The sequence below is a fragment of the Pristiophorus japonicus genome, chromosome 7 (genome assembly GCF_044704955.1).
Source record: "Pristiophorus japonicus isolate sPriJap1 chromosome 7, sPriJap1.hap1, whole genome shotgun sequence".
NCBI classification, from domain to species: Eukaryota; Metazoa; Chordata; class Chondrichthyes; family Pristiophoridae; genus Pristiophorus; species Pristiophorus japonicus.
Window position 1 is genome coordinate 28,644,537 of NC_091983.1, and position 26,101 is coordinate 28,670,637.

The 26,101-nt window shown below is 47.6% G+C and overlaps 1 protein-coding gene across 1 annotated transcript in view; it reads left to right on the plus strand.

Moving 5' to 3' along the window:
* LOC139266575 (collagen alpha-1(XXI) chain-like) overlaps window positions 1-26,101 on the plus strand; it is a 463,005-nt gene that overhangs the window by 104,936 nt on the left and 331,968 nt on the right. Inside the window, exon 8 of the mRNA XM_070884170.1 lies at window positions 9,192-9,254. Coding sequence (XP_070740271.1) covers window positions 9,192-9,254 — 63 coding nt within the window. The remainder of the gene's footprint in view (window positions 1-9,191; window positions 9,255-26,101) is intronic.

Here is a 26,101-nt window from a genome sequence, read left to right on the forward strand (position 1 = left end):
ACGAGGCACTGGTAGCAATCCTGATATTACTACTTTTGAGATTCTACTTTTTAATTTAACTCCTAGCTCCCTAAATTCGTCTTGTAGGACCTCATCCCGTTTTTTACCTATGTCATTGGTACCTACATGCACCACGGCAACTGGCTGTTCACCCTCCCTTTTCAGAATGTCCTGCACCCGCTCCGAGACATCCTTGATCCTTGCACCGGGGAGGCAACATACCATCCTGGAGTCTCGGTTGCGGCCGCAGAAACACCTATCTATTCCCCTTCCAATTGAATCCCTTATCACTATCGCTCTCCCACTCTTTTTCCTGCCCTCCTGTGCATCAGAGCCAGCCATGGTGCCATGAACTTGGCTGCTGCTGCCCTCCCCTGATGAATCATCCCCCTCAACAATATCCAAAGCAGTGTATCTGTTTTGCAGGGGGATGACCGCAGGTGACCCCTGCACTACCTTCCTTGCACTGCTCTTCCTGTTGGTCACCCATTTACTATCTGGCTGTGTACCCTTTACCTGCGGTGTGACCAACTCACTAAACGTGCTTTTCACGTCATTCTCAGCATCGTGCATGCTCCAGAGTTCATCCACCCGCAGCTCCAGCGCCGCAATGCGGTCCATCAGGAGCTGGAAGCAGATGCACTTCCTGCACACGTAGTTGTCAGGGACACTGGAAGTGTCCCTGACTTCCCACATAGTACAGGAGGAGCATAACACGTGTCCGAGCTGTCCTGCTATGACTTAACCCTTTGATACACTTCAATTGGCAACAACAATGTTAAAAGGTTACTTACTGCTAACAAAAGAAAAAGAAAAACTACTTACTAATCACCAGCCAATCACTTACCCCCTTGGCTGTGACGTCACCTTTCGTTTTTTTCTACTTCTTTTTTGCCTTCTCCCTGTAGCTGCACAAGCTGGTCTTTATAGGCCTCTGCCGATCCCCGGACTCATGCCTCAGCGACCATGAACTCCCACTGCCTCTTGCAGCTTTTATAGGCCTTTGCCGATTCCCGGACTCACGCCTCAGTAACCACGAACTACCGCTGCCTCTCGCGGCCTTTATAGGCCTCTGCCAATCCCCAGACTCATGCCTCAGCGACCAATTTATACAGTGAGGAGTTCACAAAGGTCTGGAGTTTTTGAAAATAGATTTTGTCAGCTGGGGATTTCATTTAAGGTATGTTTTGCCATTCTGCCTGCACACATCTTACTGCTTATCACAGGATCAGAACACTGGCAAGTTTTTGGACCGCACCTCCTCACCACCTACCCACAGTCAGGGGCTCTCAGGAGCATGTATGGCATTCCCTATGAGCGTACTATTGTATGTGATTATGGAGGAGGAGGAAGAGCTCCACAGTATAGAGCAAAGGAGTTTCAGGCAGCATTTACTGCAAGAGGCATCATATCATATATCATCACTAAAAGTTTCTCTTCTGTGGAACAGTCTATATTGGATACGAAAGCTCGATCTCCTTGACAGCTGGTTCCTGACATGGAACTACTGCTGGCTGCATCTCTGAAGCTTGTCCTTGGGCAGCTTTGCCTCCCACATTCCACTGGCATGGTGCTCTGAGGAGGAAGACCAGAAGCTACTGGCATTTACTACTGTCCTGAGAGACGGCACCCTCGGGCAGGTGGATTCGAGCCATTGCCATTCCACTGTGATGGCTGATCTGATGACGGCTCTCTGGTCCTAATGGCTCTGAGAAATAGCTTTTTCCACGCTCTTGCTGCTGTGATTCATGCACTCCATTCTGTTCCCTATTGCCTCCATAGCTACAGTCTTACTTCCATGGAAGTGGAGGCACTTACTGGTCTCCGGCAATTTCTTAGCTGGGGAGCTGCAACAGATTATAATGAAGCTGTCACTTGCTCCATTGGTTCCTGCAAGGACAATAAAACTTTTGTGATGTTACCACAAAGGACAGCTATAGGTGTGAGTGTCATATCTGTGTTGCTGCACATCTTCAGAGAATGACCTCAAAGCTTGCACATTGGTATGCTGTTTCTCAAACATTCTTTTCAGACGAGTACCATGCCTTCTAGATCCACAACACTGAACCCAGTGTCGGCCTTCTCCTCAGGCTCTGCTCAGAAGGTGGTACATCCTCCCTACATCCCACTCCTCTGGTTCTCTTGTGCCCTGTACTTCTTCCCATGCCACATCCTTACTACTACTACATAATGGCCCCCACTCCACACCCCCAGGTGCAAGTCTTTGAGCTGGTGCTTGGGAGAGAGAAGCAAATGCAGCAGGTTGTAAATGGGAGAAGGTTGGGGCAGAGGAAAACGGGGGCAGGATGAAGCAGCTGCAATTGGTCATACTCATCACCATACGCTCCTCTTCCTCATCATCACCTTCCTCTTCTTGTTACTGTGGTCGACCTGAAGGAAATGTAGAAGGTCATAATGAATGAGCATTTTACCCTAGGGATTAAGGAGACAGAAAAAGTGAATAGGAGGTTCTGCCTGTGTGGTGCCAGGGCAACAATGTAGGTATTCAGTTAATAACCAGACACTGGCGAGATGCCGCTTACTTCACCATCTCCTACAGCAAGGACTGAGTGAGTGCCCACAAGCTGCATGGCCATGTCGTCGAATGGGGTGAGGGGTTTAAAGGTAGTCTGCCTTTGGAGGACAATTTGTCCTGCAAAGAGAAAGTGAATGAGGATAAGGCTAGTAATTGAGGAGTGATAGAGATGGCACGTAAAAGCTGAAGATGTTGGGGTAGGAGGTTGTTTAAGTAAAGGAAGAGGAAAAATGTCATCGACCTCAGCATTTTCTACAGCATGCCTTAAGTGCCTTGTCATGAACTACATGACCTTGGGGCCGAAATTGCCCTCAGCGAGAAATTGGGGAGGGTACTTCAAATTTGCCATAAATTTACCGCCCGGTGGGAGTCGGAGGGAAGAGCCGGAAAATTCGTCTCTTTAAACTCTGACACTGTATCCCAGTGCTTTGGGGCTGCTGTTGGAGGTAGTATCGGGCTGGTATCAGGTCGGGAGTGGGGAAGTGTCCATCTCTGCAGCACTGACCAGGTCAGCACGGCAGTGATGATGTCAGCACGATGTGGACGTGCCACGACATGCTGCCGCGTCGCAATGTCCCTCCCCTTCACTTAAAGGGGAGGGACACTGCGAGGCCGAGTGAGATCTTCGTGGAGCCCACTGGGCCACCAGGGATAGGCACCCCAGAGGTAATGCTGAACCAGCAGCCGTCATTGTCAGGCGGGTTCAGGAGTCGGCCGACAATTAAAACAAAATAATGGCCATCGGTATGCTCTCCCCTTTAAGGGCAGACACATTGCCCAGCTATTGGCAGCTTCCAGGAAGCTGCCAAGGGCACCGACCGGTGACGGCCATGCTCCCACAGCACAATTTTCCCCGCAGGCGGAAAAAGGGGTCGGCGCCGGCCGGTAAGGGATCAGCGCGCGGCTGACAATGGGTCGGAGCGCCGGGCAGGTTGGAAATGCAGGCCCCGGCGGAAACCCATTTCCGCCATCTCCAACCTGGGGGCAATTGTGCATGGATTGGCCCTGCCGCCTGCCCATGGTCGGAAAGGTCTTACCACCCTGGTACCGCCTTTTAGAAGCGCTATAGGGGCCTTTTTCTGAAGGGCAATTCCCCTCCTCCCCGCCCTTGTCTTTGAAGGTTGAGGATTTTAAAGATGTGGAAACCCCCTCTGGTGGCCTGTCTTTGTGGGCATTGTGTACCAATGTATCCTGCAAAAAGATAAATAAATAAGGGTAAGGCTGGTGGTTAGGGAGTGAGCAACAAATGGCATGAGAGCGGTGTGTGCAGGTGTGAGTGTGTTAAAGTTGAGGCATTGGTTTTGTGCTTGCGTAAAGTAGTAGCTTTATGTTGGTGGAACTGTACAGTCATAGTGCAGGATAGAGAGTTGAAGGCATCCCTTAACCAGGGAACATTGTGGAAGTTCTACTTTAAGAAGATGAAAAGGTAGGCAGGCAAGAAAAGGCAGAGATGGGCATGTGTAGCCTTGCCTGTCCCATTGAGGATGTGGAATTTCTTGTGGCAGAGCTCTGCAGTCCTGGGGGTGAGGGTATTAGCAGTCAATTCTGGTGCCACCTCCATCTAGGTGGCACGAGTGACAATTCTGGGTGACTTGGTGGCATCTACACCCAGAATTCTATTCACCCTGCCTTCAGTGGCCTCCAGGAGGGCATAGAGGTCATGGAGGTCTGAAGTTGTTAATTCTTCAGCTCTGGCTTGGTGCCAGTTCTTCTTGCCCTCTAGGCACAGATGGCATTTGAAAATGCATAATTCTGTCCAAGTGCAATAAAAATATTGGTATTACATACAATTAAGTAATTTAAGAGGGAAATAAAAGATCCATGTAGTGTTCCTGCCTTAACCTCTTGTCCTCAATGTGCTGCTGAAAAGGCTGCACAGAAGTTTGTGGGTAAAGCTGCTTGCAATAGTTTCACATCAATACTTGCACCAATGGAATGTAAATGGGCATACCTCGGAAACTTCTGTGTATCTCCCTCTAGAGGCTAGTGGCAGATGTAACACTATTTTTAAAAGGTGTACAACGGTGTATATCACATTGAGATGTCCATGTACATAAATCATTAAAAGCTAGTGCACAGATGCAAGCTATAACTTTAAAAGCTGATTGAATGTTGACCTTTATCTGAAGGGGGGTGGAATACAAAAGTGAGGATGTAATATGTTATCTGTACAGTGCATGGTCAGACTTCATTTGGAGAACTGCGTTCAGTTTTGAGCACTGAACGTCAGGAGAGATATATTGGCCTTGGATAGGCCAATGTGCAGATTCATTAGAATGATACTATGATTTCTAGGGTTAAATTATGACGACAGGTTGCATAAACATGGCTTACATTCCCTTGAGATCAGAAGGTCGAGAGGTTATCTGCTTCAGGTGTTTAAAATGGTAAAGGGAATCGATAGGGTAGATAAAGATGAACTATTTCCTCTGGTGAGGAGTGCAGAACACGATGGCATAATCTTAAAATTAGAGCTAAGCCATTTGGGAGTGAAATCAGGAAGCATTTTTTCATACAAGGGGCAGTGAAAATTTGAAACTCTCCCCGCCCCCCAAAAATAAAGGCTGTGGTGTCTGGGGGTCAATTGAAAATTTCAAAACTGAGATTTGTAGATTTTTGTTAGGTAAGGGTATTAAGGGATATGGATCAAAGGCAGGTAAATGGAGTTCAGGTTACCAGATCAGCCATTATACAACATCATAGGCAGTCCCTCGGAGTCGAAGATGACTTGCTTCCACACTAAAAATGAGTTCTCAGGTGACTGAAGAGTCCAATGCGGGACCTACAGTCTCTGTCACAGGTGGGGCAAACAGTGGTTGAAGGAACGGGTGGGTGGGATGCCTGGGTTGCCGCGTGCTCCTTCCGCTGTTGATGCTTGGCTTCAGCTTGCTCTTGACAAAGAGACTCAAGGTGTTCAGTGCCTTTCCGGATGCTTTTCCTCCACTTTGGGCGGTCTTGGGCCAGGAATTCCCAGGTGTCAGTGGGGATGTTACATTTTTTCAAGGAGGCTTTGAAGATGTCCTTGAAGCATTTCCTCTGCCCACCTGGGGCTCGCTTGCCGTGTCGGAGCTCCGAGTAGAGCGTTTGTTTTGGGAGTCTCGTGTTAGGCATACGGATGATGTGGCCCGTCCAGTGGAGCTGATTGAGCGCCTCTTCACAGGTGCTGATTATGGAAGCCTTGAGGGTTGATCAGGCACTGTGGACACTCTGCGTCTCTGGATCACTGGAGGTCGTCAGGTTGGTAGCAAGGCGTTGGCTGAATAGGGCTTTCTTAGTAGGATCGTTGAGTGCACTGGTGTTGATTTTCCTGCGGCATTGTTTCTGTTGTCGTCGCTGTTTTGGGGCAATGTTGATGATGATGACAGAGCGAATTAGACAGTGGTCCGTCCAGCAGTCGTCAGCTCCTGTCATGGCGCGGGTGATGCGCACGTCTTTGCGGTCTGTCGTTCGGACGATGATGTAGTTGAGCAGATGCCAGTGCTTGGAGCGAGGGTGTTACCATGAAGCCTTGTATTTGTCCTTCTGACGGAACAGGGTATTGGTTATGACGAGGCCGTGTTCTAAGCATTTCGTCAGGAGGAGGATGCCATTGGAGTTGGCTTTCCCTATCTCCTCTCTGTCAATTACACCTCCCCAGAGGTCAGTGTCCTTTCTGGCTCTGGTGTTAAAGTCGCCAAGGAGGATCAACTTGTCACTGGTTGGGACTCAGGACAGGGATTGTTCGAGGAGTAGAATTGCTCTTTGGTCTCATCTGTAGCTTGCAGTGTTGGGGCATATGCGCTGGTTCCGGGCTAGGGTGAGCCGAAGAGTCATGAGGCTTTCATTTATCCCATAGGGGGAATTTCTGTGATGGCCCACTAGTTTGTTTTTTACGGCGAAGCCAACCTCATGGAGGCGGCGTTTTGGTTCTGGTTTGCCTTTCCAGAAGAAGGTATAGGACGGCGATGTCAATGTCAAAGCGCCCGAGTGCCCGGGCGCCCGGGCAATGATAGCGGTGTGGTGTTCCGGTCAGTTGCTGTTAGGGTTGTCCATGAGGGTCCTGATGTTCCAGGTCCCGAACTTCATCTTAAAGTGTGAAGGATGCCTGTGCATGAATTATTTTAACGTGGGGTGGCCATTGCACACCAGCTACCACACGGCCTTGACAGAGCAAGGTCTTGATCCAGTGGCAAGGGGATCCAAGATAACTGGAGACCAGGCTCTGCTGTATGGGCCTAGTTCATACACATACGCATACTCCTACTGTCCTCCTTCCTCCTTCCCGCAGGGCCTCTATCCCTGGGTTTCGTAGGACGCAATGGCGATCTCACGATCTCGCTGTTGGCCTGTGCCACGCTGTTCCTGGGCCACGACCCCCGCTGCTGGTTCATGCTGCACTGCTCCTGGGCCATGACCCCCGCTGCTGGTTCATGCTGCACTGCTCCTGGGCCATGACCCCCACTGCTGGTTCATGCTGCACTGCTCCTGGGCCATGACCCTGCTGCTGGTTCATGCTGCGTTGCTCCTGGGCCACGACCCCGCAGCTGGTTCACGCTGCAATGCTCCTGGGCCACGACCCCGCAGCTGGTTCATGCTGCACTGCTCCTGGGCCATGACCCTGCTGCTGGTTCATGCTGCGTTGCTCCTGGGCCACGACCCCGCAGCTGGTTCACGCTGCAATGCTCCTGGGCCACGACCCTGCTGCTGTCCTCCGATCTCCGATCTCCCATTGTCCTCTGACCTCACGCTGTCCTCCGACCTCTGGGCTCTCGCTGTCCTCCGACCTCTCGCTGTCCTCCGACCTCCCGCTGTCCTCCGACCTCCCTCTGTCCTCCGACCTCCTCTGGACTCTCGCTGTCCTCCGACCTCCCACGGTCCTCCAAACTCCCTCTGTCCTTCGACCTCTTCTGGGCTCTCGCTGTCCTCCGACCTCCCGCTATCCTCCGACCTCTGGGCTCTCACTGTCCTCCGACCTCCCTCTGTCCTCCGAACTCCCTCGGTTCTTCGACCTCTTCTGGGCTCTCGCTGTCCTCCGACCTCCCGCTGTCCTCCGAACTCCTCTGGACTCTCGCTGTCCTCCGACCTCCCACGGTCCTCCAAACTCCCTCTGTCCTTCGACCTCTTCTGGGCTCTCGCTGTCCTCCGACCTCCCGCTATCCTCCGACCTCTGGGCTCTCACTGTCCTCCGACCTCCCTCTGTCCTCCGAACTCCCTCGGTTCTTCGACCTCTTCTGGGCTCTCGCTGTCCTCCGACCTCCCGCTGTCCTCCGAACTCTTGCTGTCGTCTAAACACCCGCTGTCCTCCAACCTCTTCTGGGTCCTAATCCCGCCACTGGGCTCCACCTTGCACCAAGAGTCGCCAACCAATCTGCTATCTGGGATGCTGCGACGTCCGGTTTGTCGCCCGCTTTGCCTTCATCGCACTCTCGAGCTGGCTCCTGCTTCTCCTGCTGTTCCCACCCAGGTCGGGTATGCGGACGCCGCGCTGGGACCTGAGGCTCTCCTCTCTTTATGCTCCTGCTCCGCTCCTGCTCCTGCTGCTGTTCCCACCCAAGTTGGGTGTGCCAACGCCAATATATAATCAAATGGCAGAACAGGCATGAGTGGCTAAATTGCCTACTCCTGTTCTTATGTTCCTAATTCCAGGCTCTATGGAAGATACATTCAGAAAGAAATAGCGAGACAGGCAGTTCGACAGAGAGATAGAAATAATTAGAGAGTAGGAGAAAAAGCAGATAAATAATTGCACAAAATAAGAGAGCTATGTTTTAATTTTTACTTTTGTCTGTGAGTACTTTAGATTTACGTGCTGTGGATTTTCTTGGAGCTGCTTTTACTCCACTTCTGTAACTTTGCTGGGAGAAGTTCCGAGGAAATTCCTGGCCCATGATTAGACATAGTTATTTTAAATAATAATGTTTACAAATCTATGCATTATAATCGCTGTCATTATTATAGGATATTGTGAATGTTCAAAAATGTTCCTCGTTTTCAATTCAGTTACTGTCCTTGAAAGTAATGGTTATGTTGGCAGTGCAGACTGTAAAAATAAAGTTGGTAACTTCTGTAGAGCTCTGTATCATACATCATTTCATAAAGTGAATCCCTTAGACTAATGTGGGTGTAAGCTGTGCAGGATAATGTATTTGCACAAATTTATCAGCAGGTGCTAAAAATGTTGGAAAATCATCCAAACACTGAATTTTTGTTGACTTTCCTGTTGCAGGATTCTGCCAGTAGTTTGTTAAGTATTCAGTTACTGTATTCATTTGCTTGTGCTGGAAAAGGCGATTCCACTTCAGATCAAATTTTACTGGAAGAAATTGACGTAGTATTTGTGCTTTTTGGCACAGTTGACTACAAACATGTTTTTTCTATTAGTGAAATGTTCTGGCTTGTGAACTGTATGCTTTATGATCTATATATGTAGTTAAAGCATGTGAGTTAGTGATACAAGCACATTTTTTAAAAAGCTTTGTATCTTTAACTCTAAGCAACATTTCAATTTTAAATGGTTACTGTACCTAAATCATGTAAGTTCCTTATTTTTCAGCTAACCTCAGCTAGGCTTGTAACCACATTGTATGGAACAATATAACTTAAAGGTCTCAGTTTGAGGGAATTTGAAACGTGCTCAGACAATGCTTACATTACTGTTTCATTTGGTTTTCTATAGGGAGAACGTGGAGTACCTGGGGAATATGGTGATCCAGGAAGACTGGGTACAGATGGTAAGCCTGTGAGTACTAAATGGTTTACTCACCTCTATTTGAAGAAAACTTGTGCTTTTTTATGAGTCTTGTTGCTACTTCTAAGATCAACATTTCATTTAACCACAAAATTAGCATAACTGTAATTTGCAATTCTCCATTATTTTTTAACACAACATTGACATTTTTACTTGAAATTATTGCCATACTTCAGGATTTTTTAACCATATTTTCACAGAAAGGATTTTTAAAAATTATTTTTAATGCTAGTTCTTTTTAAACAAAGGCTGGAATTTCCTCAAGGAAGGCGGATTGGGGGCAGCGGGCCTCCGAGGCAGGCAGGAAACCCGGGAGACTGGGATTCCCGCAGGCCCTGTCAACTTTAACGGAACGGCCTGATTTGAATGTGATGCCTTGGATTCCTGCCCGCAGCCAGCCGGATTGAGTGGCTGGCTGGCCGCGGGTGGGTAGGCCTCAGAAGTGAGGGGCCAGTCCAGGGGAGGGATCATGGGAGGGGGATCGGCAATCGGCTGGGGTTGGAGATTGGAGGTGGGGAGGGAATCGGCAGGGGTCGGGGATTGGTGTGGAGGGGGGGGGGTGGACAGGATCGGGGCCGGCTTCATCATCATCGTTGGGGGGAGGTCTTGGAGAAGGGCACCTGGGTGGGGAGGTGGGCTGCCTGGGAAGGTGATCGGAAGCCTCGTGGGGGAGGTCTCCGATTGTGGGGAGTAGGTTAGGCAGGGACCCTGGATCCAGGAGGTAGGTATAAAGCCACTTACCTCCTGGATGCAGCAGTCCCCGCCTCTGTTTAACTACCAGGTTTCATGAATTGTGTGAAACCTGTCCACAGGCAGTTAAATGCAGACTGGAGGGGAAAAAGAGCCTTCCAGCCTCATTACAATATTTAAATTGAGGTACCGCCCCCTGGGAGTGCGTTGGTCGCCCGTCCTGCCTTCAGCAAAACCGGAGGTGGGCGTGTTGAAGGTGGGATCAGGTTGGGAATCCCATTTTTAACACTTTAACTGCCCCCACACCCTAAACATATCGTTTTTAGGGGAAAATTCCAGTCTTTGGTGTCTCTCACAAGTTTAAGAAGGGACCTAGGTGACAAAAGGTGATTAATATGCTTTCGCTTAGGTTAAGAGTTTAGAAATGGTGGAGGATAGTTGGAAACCATTTTATTTAAGTCAAGTAGGATGAGCTACTGATATGGAATGTTTATTTAATATTATGATGTGAAGATGTATTGTATGGATTGAATTAAATGAGTCTGGTCAGAATGACTGTTCGGTATGTTTAGCTAGCTGTGAAATGAAGTGACTTAACGCTTCGTATGAGACCTCGTCTCACTAAGGCCAGAATTTTCCAGGGTGGTAGCTGACACGATCGGAGGCGGGTCTGGTGGGAAAGTTGTTATTTTTGGGATCGGGTTGGGAACCCGCTGTCATCCCACTTCCAGGTGCCTTTCCCCCAGGCGTGTCTGTCAGCGCAGACTGACCTGACCAGCAGAGGTGAACAACCCAATTTAAATTAATAGTAGCTAGTTGTCAGACCCTTAAGATTAGTTTTAACCTTACCTTTTAAATCTAACTGGATGGCCACGGGAAACATGCTGCTCGGGAACTATGTCTGTCAACCTGAGGCAAGAGTTCAGTGGCCATTGCTTCAACAGATTAGTTGACAGCATCAAATATACTATAAAAGCTACACTGACATCCCTCCTAGAGAGGAGGTTTAAGAGCTCCTCCATCTATTCTCCATATATAGCGATCCATTCTCCACAGAGACCATGTGATCCTGCGACTGGTGCATTATCTGCTCCATGTAGGTGGCCATTCAATCCAAGGAAGAGCCTACAGTCGCAATTGCCTGTGACATGGTGGTGCTTATGTTGGAGATGGACTCCTCCATTCTCTGAACATTTGCAGACATCGCGCTCGCAAAACATGACTGAGCCCCCTGCACTTCTTTCTGCACCTCTAGGATCACCTTCTTTCTGGATGGGCTCCGAGGCTCAGCGTCTGCATGCAGCTGAGCAGAGCTAGGAGCGTCCTGTGCCCTCCAGCGAGGAGTCTCCACTGCTGTCCCAGTCTCCATCATCTGCTCTTGCTCAGTTATGAGTTGTGAGACAACAGGTGACAACACTACTCTATCTCATGTGGCACTCACTGAGGTGTACGAATCTGCGCCAGTGTTGGGTGCACTTATGTCTGATGATGGTGCGCCCACAGAGGCTGGAGGCTCCTCTGAGGAGTCGTCTTGCTCTTCATCCTGGACACTGCTGGGCAGGGGTGCTCTTGATGGACCTGTGGGAGAGTAAAAAGATAAGTTAGATATATCATAGGAATAATGGCTACAGATACCATTATGCACATGATGACCATTCAGTGGCTGCTGACATCAGTGCCCATTTGAGTGACTGATGTATGCCATCTAGCTGTATGATATGTAATTCTGTCACCAGTTTGCTGAGATGTCCCTGTCTCTCCGTCTCCTGATACTTCCAAAGCAGCCTCCTCTCCTGTTGTAAGGTTTGCAAATGCTGGAGGGCCACCGCCGATTCTCCCCCACATCCTCCTATTTTGGGCTCTCTTTTCCTGCAAGGAGGGAAAGAAGAGAAGGTTGAGTGAGAGTGATGGAAGAAGTGTAAGGAATGGATGGGTTAGATCTTTAGAGGGTGACTATCATGGAGTGGGGTGCCAAAGCCAAGTGGTGTTGTGCATTGTTAGTTGGTATGATGGCACTAGGATGAGGGGGAGTGCGAGGGGTGGTTGGTGAGATGGGGATGAGATAATGTAGATAGAGAGAAAGGGATGGTTGGATGTGCAAGGTATGTTGGTGTGAGTAAAGATGTGCAGGGGCAGGGTAGGGAATACAGAGTGTTGGAGGTGTGATGAGAGGCACAGCAGGATGTAGGTGAGTGTGGCTTTGTACTCACATTTCCTGATCGAATGAGATCAATGAGATGTTTGTGGCACAGCACCCAGGTCCTCCTGACCACATCCCTCTTGGTAACCTTCTCTGCAATCTCCAACCAGGCTGTTTTGGTGTCCTGGGGAGGTCTCTTCCGCCCACTGGAAGGGAAGAGGACCCCCCTGCGGGCTATGACTCCCTCCATATGTTTAAATGCATATATCATCAGAGAACCTGAATGCAGCCCTCTGGCTCTGTGCAGTCATTATCAGTGTTTGCAGCACTCCAATGCTGTAGTGCACTGACAGCACTATGTTACATTGACATTAAAATCCAATGTGGCCGTGACAACTTTAATGATGCCGGCTGAAAACACGTAATTGATAACCTCACCAGATCCGCATAGTTTAATTGGGCTGGGTAATGAGCAGGGTGGGCTTAATATTAAGGGAAAGTTATCTTCAGCAGCGGGATGGTGCCAGCAGCGAGGTCGCGACCCGCCATGGCCACTGCCCTTGCTGGACCTACCCAGGTAGGCAAAGTTCCAGCTGAAGTGTCCGCCTTCAGGGAGATTGACAAATACTGGGTTCAAGTCACTATTGTTACACCCTCAGGGCATGCTATTACGCAAGTAGATGTAGGGCAGGATGAGTCAACTCCTACAAAGTAGGACACTCAGACTGATAATGGGAATGGTTGACAGCACTATGCCTGAGAAAAGCAGTTCTGAAATTGTAACCATTATATTTTGAACTATATGGGCTAGAAAATCTATTGGGCCAAAATTGATGGCCTGCTGCCAAAATCTGCCGACATTCCTCTTCGGGTTCCGCTGTGTGCCAGAACCCGCTTCCCTCAACAACAACAACTTGTATTTATATAGCACCTTTAACATAGTAAAACATCCAAAGGCACTTCAAAGGAGTATTATGAGACAAAAAACTTGACACCGAGCCACATAAGGAGAAGTTAGGGCAGGTGACCAAAAGCTTGGTCAAAGAGGTAGGTTTTAAGGAGCGTCTTAAAGAAGGAAAGAGAAGTAGAGAGACAGAAAGGTTTAGGAAGGGGATTCCAGAGCTTAGGGCGTAAGCAACAGAAGGCACGGCCACCAATGGTTGAGCGATTATAATCAGGGATGCTCAACAGGGCGGAATTAGAGAAGCGCAGATATCTCGGGGGTTGGGGGGTGGTGTGGGCTGAAGGAGGTTACAGAGACAGGGAGAGGCGAGGAGGCCATGGAGGGATTTGAAAGCAGGGATGAGAATTTTGAAATCGAGGCGTTGCTTAATCGGGAGCCAATGTAGGTCAGCGAGCACAGGTGAGCGGGACATGGTGAGAGTTAGGACGCAGTCAGCCGAGTTTTGGATGACCTCAAGTTTACGTAGGATAGAATGTGGGAGGTCAGCCAGGAGTGCATTGGAATAGTAAAGTCTAGAGGTACCAAATGCATGGATGAGGGTTTCAGCAATGGACAAGCTGAGGCAAGGCTGGAGACGGGCGATGTTACAGAGGTGGAAATAGGTGGTCTTAGTTATGCTGCGGATATGTGTTCACTCATTTCAGGGTTAAATATGATACCAAGGTTGCGATTTGTGTGGTTCAGCCTCAGACAGATGTTGGGGAGAGGGATGGAATCAGTGGCTAGGGAACGCAGTTTGTGGTGGGGACCAAAAACAATGGCTTTGGTCTTCCCAATATTTAATTGGAGAAAAATTCTGCTCATCCAGAACTGGATGTCGGACAAGCAGTCTGAGAATTTAGAGACTGTGGAGGGGTTGAGAGATGTTGTAATGAGATAGAGCTGGGTGTCATCAGCACACATGTGGAAACTGACGCTGTGTTTTCGGATGATTTTGCCAAGGGGTAACACGTAGATGAGAAATAGGAGGGGGCCAAGGTAATGATGCGGGAGCGGGAAGAGAAGCTGTTGCAGATGATTCTTTGGATACGATTAGATACATAAGAATGGAACCAGGTGAGCGCTGTCCCACCCCGCTGGATGATGGTGGAGAGGCGTTGGAGAAGGATGGAATGGTCAACCATGTCAAAGGCTGCAGACAAGTCAAGAAGAACGGGGAGGGATAATTTCCCTTTGTCACAGTCACAAAGGATGTAATTTGTGACTTTGAAGCAGGCCATTTCGGTACAGTGGCAGGGGCGGAAAAAAGATTGAAGGGATTCAAACATGGCATTACGGGAAAGATGGGCATGGATTTGGGAGGCAACAACATGTTCAAGTATTTTGAAGAGGAGAGAGAGGTTGGAGATGGGGCGTTAGGTTGCAAGGACAGAGGGGTCAAGTGTTGTTTTTTGAGAATAGGGGTGATGACGGCAGATTTGAGGGAGAAAGGGACAGTACCTAAGGAGAGAGAACCATTAACAATGTCAGCTAACATAGGAGCCAGTAAAGGAAGTTGGTTGGTCAGCAGTTTGGTGGGAATAGGGTCCAGGGAGCAAGAAGTGGGTCATATGGACAAGATGAGCTTGGAGAGGTCGTGAGGGGAGATTGGAAAGAAACTGGAGTAAGATGTGAGGTCAGGGATGGGAAAGAAGAAGTTTGGCCCAACCCATTTCCTCGCTTAAAGTGAAGGGCCAGTGATGGTGCACACCTAATTGTCGGTAGTTCTGCGTTGCAAGGCGGCCTGCACGACTGCAATTACAGCCCCAAACACTCTCACAAAGGGAGGGCTTAGACATCTTGCAGCAATGAAACATCAAAAACTTTGAGCAGGCACCAGACTGGTGCAAATAATAAAGGTTGGCCATTCCCTTTAATTAGCACTTACTAAGCGTCGAGCCGCGTTGACAACACCTCCTCTTCCTGCCATTGTTCACGCCCTGTGATTAGGCAGGGGGGCAGGAAGCAATTTCATGTCCGTGGCAATAACAGGGTGCTGAACACTTTATGATGTCATGATCTGTGAGGGGTTAGAGGCCCAGGCAGTAAGAGCTAGCTGTAATATAGTTCCACCTAGTAGACTAGAAACATAGAAACATAGAAACATAGAAAATAGGTGCAGGAGCAGGCCATTCAGCCCTTCTAGCCTGCACCACCATTCAATGAGTTCATGGCTGAACATGAAACTTCAGTACCCCCTTCCTGCTTTCTCGCCATACCCCTTGATCCCCCGAGTAGTAAGGACTTCATCTAACTCCCTTTTGAATATATTTAGTGAATTGGCCTCAACTACTTTCTGTGGAAGAGAATTCCACAGGTTCACCACTCTCTGGGTGAAGAAGTTTCTCCTCATCTCGGTCCTAAATGGCTTACCCTTATCCTCAGACTGTGACCCCTGGTTCTGGACTTCCCCAACATTGTGAACATTCTTCCTGCATCTAACCTGTCTAAACCCGTCAGAATTTTAAACGTTTCTATGAGGTCCCCTCTCATTCTTCTGAACTCCAGTGAATACAAGCCCAGTTGATCCAGTCTTTCTTGATAGGTCAGTCCCACCATCCCGGGAATCAGTCTGGTGAATCTTCGCTGCACTCCCTCAATAGCAAGAATGTCCTTCCTCAAGTTAGGAGACCAAAACTGTACACAATAATCCAGGTGTGGCCTCACCAAGGCCCTGTACAACTGTAGCAACACCTCCCTGCCCCTGTACTCAAATCCCCTCGCTATGAAGGCCAACATACCATTTGCTTTCTTAACCGCCTGCTGTACCTGCATGCCAACCTTCAATGACTGATGTACCATGACACCCAGGTCTCGTTGCACCTTCCCTTTTCCTAATCTGTCACCAGTCAGATAATAGTCTGTTTCTCTGTTTTTACCACCGAAGTGGATAACCTCACATTTATCCACATTATACTTCATCTGCCATGCATTTGCCCACTCACCTAACCTATCCAAGTCACTCTGCAGCCTCATAGCACCCTCCTCGCAGCTCACACTGCCACCCACCAACCAACTTAGTGTCATCCGCAAATTTGGAGCTACTACATTTAATCCCCTTGTCTAAATCATTAATGTACAATGTAAACAGCTGGGGCCCCAGCACAGCACAGACTACTGTGGTAATGCAACTGCTGATGTATATAATAAAAGCATCATGTGTCAAGGTCACCTGACAAGTTCTTGTAGAGCCATCTTGTGTGTGTGTGCTTTAGTGATGTCGTAAAAAGTACATCACTTGCCGACAAGGACGGGATAATCGGATTCCCCAGCTGAAATTTGTGTTGCTGGATGATTCCTGCCAAACAACAAAGAGACTTTGAGAGGTTCTTTGTTTTGCAGCACAGCTAACAATGCAAGCTAAATTTCAAGCACACTGTTGACATTGTCAGAGTCTAGATGGCCACGCCTATGGGGATAATAAGGCGCTTGAGTGAGTTCCATCGCGACCGAGAGACTTTCGTAATGTATGTGGATCTAGAAATGATTTTCACCGCGAATAGTATCGGCGAATTCCCCGATGATGAAAACTGTAATCGGGTGGTGTTAGAAAGAAAATGGGTTATTTTCCTGACTGAAGTAGGCCCTGAGGTGCATGAAACCCTGAAAAATTTGCTTGGTCCCATCAAGCCGAAGGTCACGCCACTGACGGAGATTCAGCACTACATACCTGAGCCCCTGCAAATTGCTGAAAGTTATCGTTTTGGAATACAAAATCAATTACCTGATGAGCGTATCAGTGAGTACATTGTAACATTAAAAAAGCTATCCATTCACTGTCATTTCGGAAACTTTCAAGACCGAGCATTGCGTAACCACTTTATTTGTGGGATGAAAAATTAAGCAATCAAAAGAAAGTTGTTGACTACCCCTAACTTGACTTTTGTTTTAGCTTGTCAGACAGCTATGTCAGTTGATATTCAAATGAGTGTCAGAGTACAGAAGAACGCTACACTAGTTTACTGCAAGCCACGTCCCATACCATACACACTCAAGGAGAAAGTTGAGCAAGATCTCAAAACAGTAGAAATTGAGAACTTTATCTCTATGGTAGAAGTGTTCTATTTTTCATACATTGATGAGCTGCCAGTCACAACTGAAGAGGTTGATAGAGCAACCAAATGTGACCCAGTTATATCAAAGGTGTATGATTACATGGCACATGGCTGGCCAAACCAGGTTTCAGAAAAAATATATTCATCTGTACTTCGTTCATAGGAATGAATTATCAGTGGATAAAGATTGTATTATGTGGGGTGCAAGAGTACTTATCCCAAATAAGTTCAGGTCAAAATTATTCAGAAAGCTTCATGACCAGCACCTGGGAATGTGCTTGACTAAGAGTTTTGCACACAGTTACTTATAGTGGCCAAGTTTAAATGAAGATATAAGAGTATATCGTTAGTCAGTGTACAACATGTTAATCGGTAAGCAAGAAACCACCATCAGTACCATTACAGCCAAGGAAATAGCATCCAGAGTGTGGCAAAGGTTACATGTAGATTTTGCTGAGTTACAAGGACAGCAATTGTTCATTGTGATTGATAGCCATTCGAAGTGGGTAGAGGTGTTTCCGATGCGGAAAATATCAACAAATAAAACAATAGACAATTTGCGGAGAATGTTTTCTTCTTATGGCCTCCCAGAAGAAATTCTGTCTGATAATGAGCCACAATTTTGTCCAGAAGAATTTGCACAGTTCATGAGCAGAATGGAGTGAAACATACCAAGGTTCCACCGTACCATCCTGCTTCAAATGGTGCAGCAGAGCGCACAGTACAAATTGTAAAACGTGCCCTCATCAAGCAAATGTTGGATCCAAATCCAAAGAAACAGCAGTTGTCATTGGATCACAAACTAGCAAATTTTCGAATTACTTATCGTGCTACTCCTCATACAACTGCTGGTAGAACACCAGCAGAGTTGTTTCTCAAACGACAGCCACAAACCAGGTTCTCGTTGTCAAAGCCAAACTTGGCACAATCGAGACAGAAAGAGAATCATGATAGAGGTCGAGTAAGAGAGTGAAGTGTGAAATTGAATCAGAAGGTGAGAGTGAAGAACCATCACCATAAATGGTTAAAGTGGTTACCAGGAAGAGTAGTGAAGATATGTGGCCCTCACACATATTTGCTCAAGATGTTTGATCATGGAAAGGTTAGGTTTGTTCACATTGATCATATTTTACCGACAGATGTGGAAGGAGTTGAAAGTTGGAATGATTCAGTTATTTCTGATGAGTCAGATAGTCTTGTTACAAGTAGAGTACAGTAGCAAATCCTACAACAGATGTACTAGAAACAAGTTCAAGAGAAAGTCAGAATTTAAGTCTGAGTCCGAGTCAGGCAGACAAACAGTCGGAAGTTGTAGAGAGTTCAAATGTAAATCAAGGATGTTGTGTATGGAGAAAGAGTCAGACTGAACACCGTGAGCTCAAAGTAAAGTGTGACCTTAGTCTTTTATTGCAGGTCTCCAGAGTGCCTCTCCAACCTGTGAAGCCTTCTTAAATACCTGTGTTCCCAAAGGATTATGGGATCCCTTGCAACTCCGGGGAATGAGCCCTCTGGTGGCTGTACAGAGAAAAACAAGTCCACATATATATCAACATTCCCCCCCAAAGTCAATAGTGTAACTATTTGCAATGTGAGTCAATCTGGGGCCTTCTTGCCCTGGTTGATTGTCTCGGTGTGAAAGCTGGTGTTGTTGAATCATTTGTTGGGCCCTCGCTGGGCTGCTGTGCAATTGGCCTTGCTGGGTTGCCTGGTGTGTTGGGCCCTGCAGGACTGCTGTGGATGATGGGTTCTGCTTCATGGTCAACTGTAGTGTCGGTTGCCACTGGTGTGTGTGTTGGGGGATCAAAAAAAGTAGGGTCCAAAGTGGGATGCTCAGGGTAGTCCGTAAATCTGAGTTTGATTTGATCCAATTGTTCCCGGTGAATGAGTCCATTTGAAAGTTTGACCCGAAACACCCTGCTCCGCTCTTTGACCATGACAGTGCTGGGAAGCCACTTGGAAACTTGTCCATATTTAATACAAATACAGGATCATTGACTTCAATCTCGCGTGGCACATTTGCGCTATCATGGTATGCACTTTGTTGAAGCCGCCTGCTCTCTACATGTTCATGTAGATCTGGGTGAACTAAAGTGGGTAAACTTGTCTTAAGTGCTCTTTTCATGAGCAGTCCAGCAGGTGGGATCCGAGCGAGTGAGTGTGGTCTCGTGCGGTAGCTAAGCAGGACTTGGGATAGGCGAGTCTGCAGTGAGCCTTCAGTTACCCTCTTCAAGCCTTGCTTGACGGTTTGCACTGCTCTCTCTGCCTGACCATTGGATGCTGGTTTAAACGGGGCAGATGTGACATGTTTGAGCCTGTCACGGATCATAAATTCTTTGAATTCAACACTGTTAAAACATGGCCCATTGTCGCTCACCAGGACATTGGGTAAGTGAGTGGCAAACAAAACCCGCAGGCTTTCATGGTGGCAGCGGACGTGCTAGCCGACGTTATCTCACATTCAATCCACTTGCAGTACGCATCTACAATCACAAGGAACATTTTATCCAAGAATGGGCCTGCATAGTCGACATGTACCCTAGACCACAGTTTAGAGCTCCAAGACCATAAATTTAGCGGCGCATCCCTGGATACATTGCTCAACTGCGAGCACGTATTACATCTATGAACGCAGGACTCTAAGTCTGCATCGATACCGGGCCACCACACGTGGGATCTGGCTATCGCTTTCATCATTACGATGCCTGGGTAAGTACTGTGGAGGTCATTGATGAAGGTGTCTCTGCCTTTCTTGGGGACCACTACTCGATTGCCCCACAGAAGGCAGTCTGCCTGTATAGACATTTCATCTTTGCGCCGCTGGAATGGCTTTATCTCTTCCTGCATTTCCACTGGGACACTGGACCAGCTCCCGTGAAGCACACAGCTTTTGACTAGAGATAATAAGGGGTCCTCGCTTGTCCAGATTTTGATCTGCCGGGCAGTGACGAGTGATTGGTCACTCTCAAATGCTTCCATAATCATAGCTAGATCTGCGGGCTGCACCATTTCCACCCCTGTGGTGGGCAATGGCAGCCTCCTGACAGCATCGGCGCAGTTGTCTGTTTCTGGCCTTGGCAGATGGCGTAGTTGTATGCGGACAACGTGAGCGCCTATCTCTGGATGCGGGCTGATGTGTTGGTATTTATCCCTTTACTCTCGGAAAACAGGGATATAAGTGGCTTATGGTCAGTTTCCAATTCGAATTTTAGCCCAAACAGGTATTGATGCATTCTCTTTACTCCATATACAAATGCTAACGCTTCTTTTTCAATCATGCTGTAGGTTCTCTCGGCCTTAGACAGACTCATGGATGCATAAGCAACTGGTTGCAGTTTCCCGAATTCATTAGCTTGTTGCAACACACCTGACGCCTTATCACATGCTCGCACCAAAAGCTTACATGGATCATACAACATAAGCAATTTGTTTGAGCATAACAATTTTCTCGCTTTTACAAAGGCATTTTCTTGGCTTTTACCCCAAACCCATTCGCCCCCTTTTCGTAGTAAGACATATAGTGGTTCTAGCAGGGAGCTGAGACCCGGTAAGAAGTTACCAAATTAGTTCATGAGTCCCAGCTCCGTCATGTTCTGTGGCCTCGGTACGTTCTCGATTGTCTCCGTCTTCGCGTTGGTGGGCCTAATGCCGTCCGCCGCAATCCTCCTTCCCAGGAACTCCACTTCAAGTGCCAGGAAAACGCACTTCGAGCGTTTTAACCCGAGCCCCACGTGGTTGAGTCGACTAAGAACCTCCTCCAGGTTCTGCAGGTACTCGACTGTGTTCCGACCTGTGACCAAGATGTCATCCTGCAAGACCACGGTGTGCGGGACCGACTTCAGTAAACTTTCCATGTTTCTCTGGAATATCGCCGCCGCTGATCGGATTCCAAACGAGCATCTGTTATAAACAAAAAGACCTTTGTGCATGTTGATGCAGTTGAGGGCCTTCGATGATTCCTCCAGTTCCTGCGTCATGTAGGCTGAAGTCAGATCCAGCTTCGTGAACGTCTTTCCTCCCGCCAGCGTTGCAAAGAGGTCGTCGGCTTTTGGTAGTGGGTATTGGTCCTGCAGGGAGAAACGACTGATAATTACTTTGTAATCGCCACAGATTCTGACGGTGCCGTCTCCCTTGAGGACTGGGACAATAGGACTGACCCACTTGCTGAACTCGATCGGTGAAATCATGCCCTCTCGTTGCAGCCGGTCTAGCTCGATCTCTACCCTTTCTCTCATCATGTATGGTACTGCTCTCGCCTTGTGGTGGATGGGTCGCGCCCCCGGAATTAGGTGGATCTGCACTTTTGCTCCTTGGAATTTCCCGATGCCTGGTTTGAACAGTGAAGGAAATTTTTTTAAGACCTGGGCACACGAAGTGTTGTCCCAGTTCCAGCATATGTTTCCCAGCCAGCTCCTGCCGAGCAGCGTGGGACCATCGCCTGGTACCACCCAGAGTGATAGCTTGTGCATCGCTCCATCATAGGAGACCTTTACGGTTGTACTGTCGATTACAGGAATCAGTTCTTTCGTGTAAGTTCTTAGTCTCGTGCGAACTGGAGTTAAGACTGGCTTTGAGGTCTTGTTGCAGCACAACCTTTTGAAAGTCTTTTTACCCATGGTGGACTGGCTCGTGCCCGTGTCCAGCTCCATTGACACCGAGTCCATTTAGTTCAATATTCAGCATTATCGGGGGACAATTCGTGGTGAATGTTTGCACCCCATGTACCTCTGCCTCCTCTATCTGAGGCTCTGGTTCATAGTGATTCTCCGTGGATCTGTCCTCCTCTGCACCGTGGTGGTTTGCAGGTTTAACAGGCTTAGCAGATTGCCTGCACACTCGTTGGAGGTGTCCCATTGTTCCACAGCCCTTGCAAAACGTATCCTTTGAATCGGCATGAATGGAAACGATGATCACCCCCGCAGTGACAACAAGGTATTAATGGCCTTGCATTCATCACCCTTGATGGTGGACTCTGAGACATCTGCAGACATATAGCTGCAGGTATGCGTGACCTGCCCTGTACATTATGATTTGAAAACAACATCACTTTGTTCACAGTACTTGTAGCAGCACTTGTGTGCTGAGAGATTTGCTTAGTATTGTCACTGGTGGCAATGAACGCCTGGGCTATCGCTATGGCCTTACTCAAGGTTGGGGTCTTTACAGTCAAAAGCTTGCGAAGTATGGTTTCGTGGCCAATGCCAAGTACGAAAAAGTCTCTGAGCATGTGCTCCAAATGTCCTTCAAATTCGCAATGTCTTGCAAGGCGTCTCAGCTCGGCGACATAACTCGCCACTTCCTGGCCTTCAGACCTTTTGTAGGTATAGAACCGGTACCTCGCCATCAGAATGCTTTTCTTCGGGTTCAAATGCTCTTGGACCAGTGTGCACAAATCATCGTATGATTTCTTCGTGGGTTTTACTGGAGTGAGCAGATTCTTCATGAAGCCATATGTTGGTGCCCCACAGATGGTGAGGAGGATCGCTCTACGTTTGGCAGTGCACTCTTTCCCATCTAGCTCATTGGCCACGAAGTATTGGTCGAGTCGCTCCACAAAAGTTTCCCAATCATCTCCCTCCAAAAATTTCTCCAGGATGCCACTGTTCTCTGCATCTTTGGGTTCGCTATCTGTATCTCGTCGCCAGTTGTTGTGTATGGAGAAAGAGTCAGACTGATCACTGTGAGCTCAAAGTAAAGTGTGACCTTAATATTTTATTGCAGGTCTCCAGAGTGCCTTTCCAATCTGTGAAGCCTTCTTAAATACCTGTGCTCCCAAGGGATTATGGGATCCCTTGGGACTCTGGGGAATGAGCCCTCTGGTGGCTGTACAGAGTAAATACAAGTCCCCATATATAACAAAGGGTTGGAGAAAAACTCTCCTCAGGATCAGCCTAGAATGAATCTAAGTTCGACACCATGTTTGGAAAGTTCTGTTCAAGAGTGAAGGTATCCTCTTCGAAACAGAAAACCAGTGGTTAAGTTTGATTTGTAAATATGGCAAAATACGTCCATATCTTTTGTTGTGTATAACCATGCAAGTTATGTATGATGATTATTTTATTATGATTACTTGTTCATTGAGGAGGGAGAAGTGGAATATAGCTCTAACTAGTGGACTACTGTGGTAATGCAACTGCTGATGTATATAATAAAAGCATGTGACAAGGTCACCTGACAAGTTCCTGTAGAGCCATCTTGTGTGTGTGTGTGTGCTTTAGTGATGTTGTAAAGAATATATCACACTAGCTCTAGCTACTTCTGCTCTGTCAGTGTTATTTTGCCCGAAGTACATGGCAACACTGTTTGCCCGCGGAAGTGATGATTTAAGGAGATAAGCTACTTTTTTTGAAGATGCTTTCTAAGTCATTTATGCAGTTTCTTTTGTTACCTTTATATTGTTCACAGACTTGGCGAGAAAGTTTTGAGGCCTGAGATCTGATATTGTTCTATTTTACTTCGATCCTATAAATTTGCATAACTGGTTTTTGCATTGGAATTTTACTGTATTTATGTTTTCCAGCAGAATACATTTTTTTGTTCAACTGACACATGTGGAAAGCCATACTCATTTGAAAGTCTCCAGTTCAAGTTACTGAGAAATCTACCCTTACTTGCAAGGTTTCTGTTCATCTGATATGGAGTGTACACAAGTTCTCAGGATTGAGCCTGGAACTGCTTTGCACTGATTGGCATGGATTCTCTGATTCAGGAAAGCAATTTAATCCTTGGAGCCAATCTTCCTGCTTATCTCAATTTTGAGGTAATCGAGATGCTTTCTTGCCAACATCTGGCATCAACTACTTTAATAATAGCTTCATTGAATATACTTCAGTTTTGAGATCTCAGGGGCTCTAATAATTTCACAGGATTTGGCCACACAGCCATTATGCCAGAGCCATCCTGTTTACTTTCTGCAGCTTTAGTGTATATCTTACTCACATATGGCTAGAATAGCAGCAAAGACTGCTTATTCATACAAGATGGAGATTGAGTTTGAGTCTTTTACTGATGAAACTGTGAGTGACTTTTACTTGTCTCCCTCTTGGATAGAATAGACATGGTTCTGAATAGCATCTTTCAGTTTGGCAAGGCAATATACAGTTGCACCTCAGCAACTTGTAATACATGACTTCCCTTGGCTGTGAGTTATTACCAACTTTCCAAATTGTCTTGGAATCTAGGCAGAGTGGAAACAGATTACAGCAGAAGAACTGTTACAAGATTTGTATGGAAATAGAGGGGCCAAAATTGTCCCGCTGTCCAGGGGAGGTTACTTTCCGTGCCCGGGTGAGTTATCTGCAGGGCTGGAACAACGGCCCTCAGTGTGGAATTGCCCTTTGAGTTCCTCAAAAGAGGCGGAGTGCTGTCTCAGGCGCTCTGGTTGGAGGAGCACTCCCGAGGCATCAGTGTGGAGCTGAGTCCAGCACCACACTGAAGAGGCCAGAGTGACACGGTAACTACGCGTAGTGCTGATGTGCCGCAACTCTCCTCCCCTGTAGTTAAAGGGGAGGGTCGCTGTGGACTCTGCAGGCCCTTTGGTGGCCACCACTGGGACAATCTCGACCGGGCCAGTGGCCCGGCACCCATAGAGGAGTGCCGGGCGGCATGATGGCAGCCCGGTCGAGATGAGGACCGCCATTGTCGGACTGACTGAAGAATTGGCCGACAAAAATCTCGGGGGCAATTTCGCCCCAGGTGCAACCATCGCCCATCCCCAGGCGAACAGGCAATTTTGTCCCGTTAGCGCCTCCCGGCGCCGCTAACGGGACGCAAAAAAGGGACAATTTTGGCCCCTGATAGTTTTAACTTGCTCCTAGTTGTGGGGGGCGGGGTGGAGGGGGGAAGTGCAACCAATTCTGACATGTGACATTGACCTGTCATTGAAGATTAGAGGATAAATGCTTAAAAAATAGATACAATAGATACAATCTGGTTTTATTTTCTTTATTACATAAAGGCCCATTATTTGTACCTCAACTGTTTATAATTCTTTGCCGAGTGAGATGGAGGGAATTATTGAGCTATGACTGCAGTATCAAGTAATCAATTGTATTTTACTTTCAACATGAATTAAAATGCTCTCCAGATCCTCATTGAAATATTGATATATTGAGACACAGAGGTAGATTTTCCAGGTCCTTCCATGTGTTGTGGTACCTTGCATGCTGCAGGTGCATGTTGAACAATTGAAGGCTTGCAGCCAACAATTATCTGATGCTTCAGTGTGGCATGTGAGGTACTCTGTCAAGTGCAAGAAGTTTGGAAACTAGGGCAAAATGTGTAGGGCCGATTTTTCTCCAACCTGACCGAGTGCAACTTTAGTGGTTCATTTCCCAAAGTGACCTAAACACACCTCTATTTCTGGATTCAAGTCATTCTGGTTCACGTCATTACCATGCCCTTGATGTCTCTTTGGTGCAAGAATGTCCCTCAGAATGGAAGTGTGGCCAAAATAGGGGAGGAAATTTAACCGCTACTGCCTGCCGAGATGATCAGCAGCAGTGGTAATGGTCGCCTTTCTACTGCTGTGCAAAAACAGCAGTTGGATAGCCTGAAACCCTTCTGATTCGCTGGAGGAGAGAGGAGGTTGCTGGCAGCCCTTTTTCAGATCTTCCTATCAGATGGAGCAAAGCACAATTTCTCAGGCCTACTTTCAGCGAGCATTGCCCCATTTGTGCTTTCGCCAGACAGAGACATAGAAAAATAATATGGAAACCATTGTGGGATCACTTCAGCATCTTTAACATTTAGTTTAAATGTGTCTGCCTGTTTTAGGTGAGATTTCTGCGCCCAGAAATGCAAATAATGCACACAAAGGCCGCAATTTCGCCAATAGTGTGAGTTGGGTGAGGGCAGCACCAGTGGTATGTGGGGAGTGCGCTCCTAGCTCCAGCCTGCCCTCTGACAGCAATCTTCTGTTGAATGGTCTTGTTCAGCCCGTCCTGTGGGGTTCCTGGCCAATTAACAGGAAAGCGGTCTGATGACGTCATCTGATGACGCGTCATCAACCGGT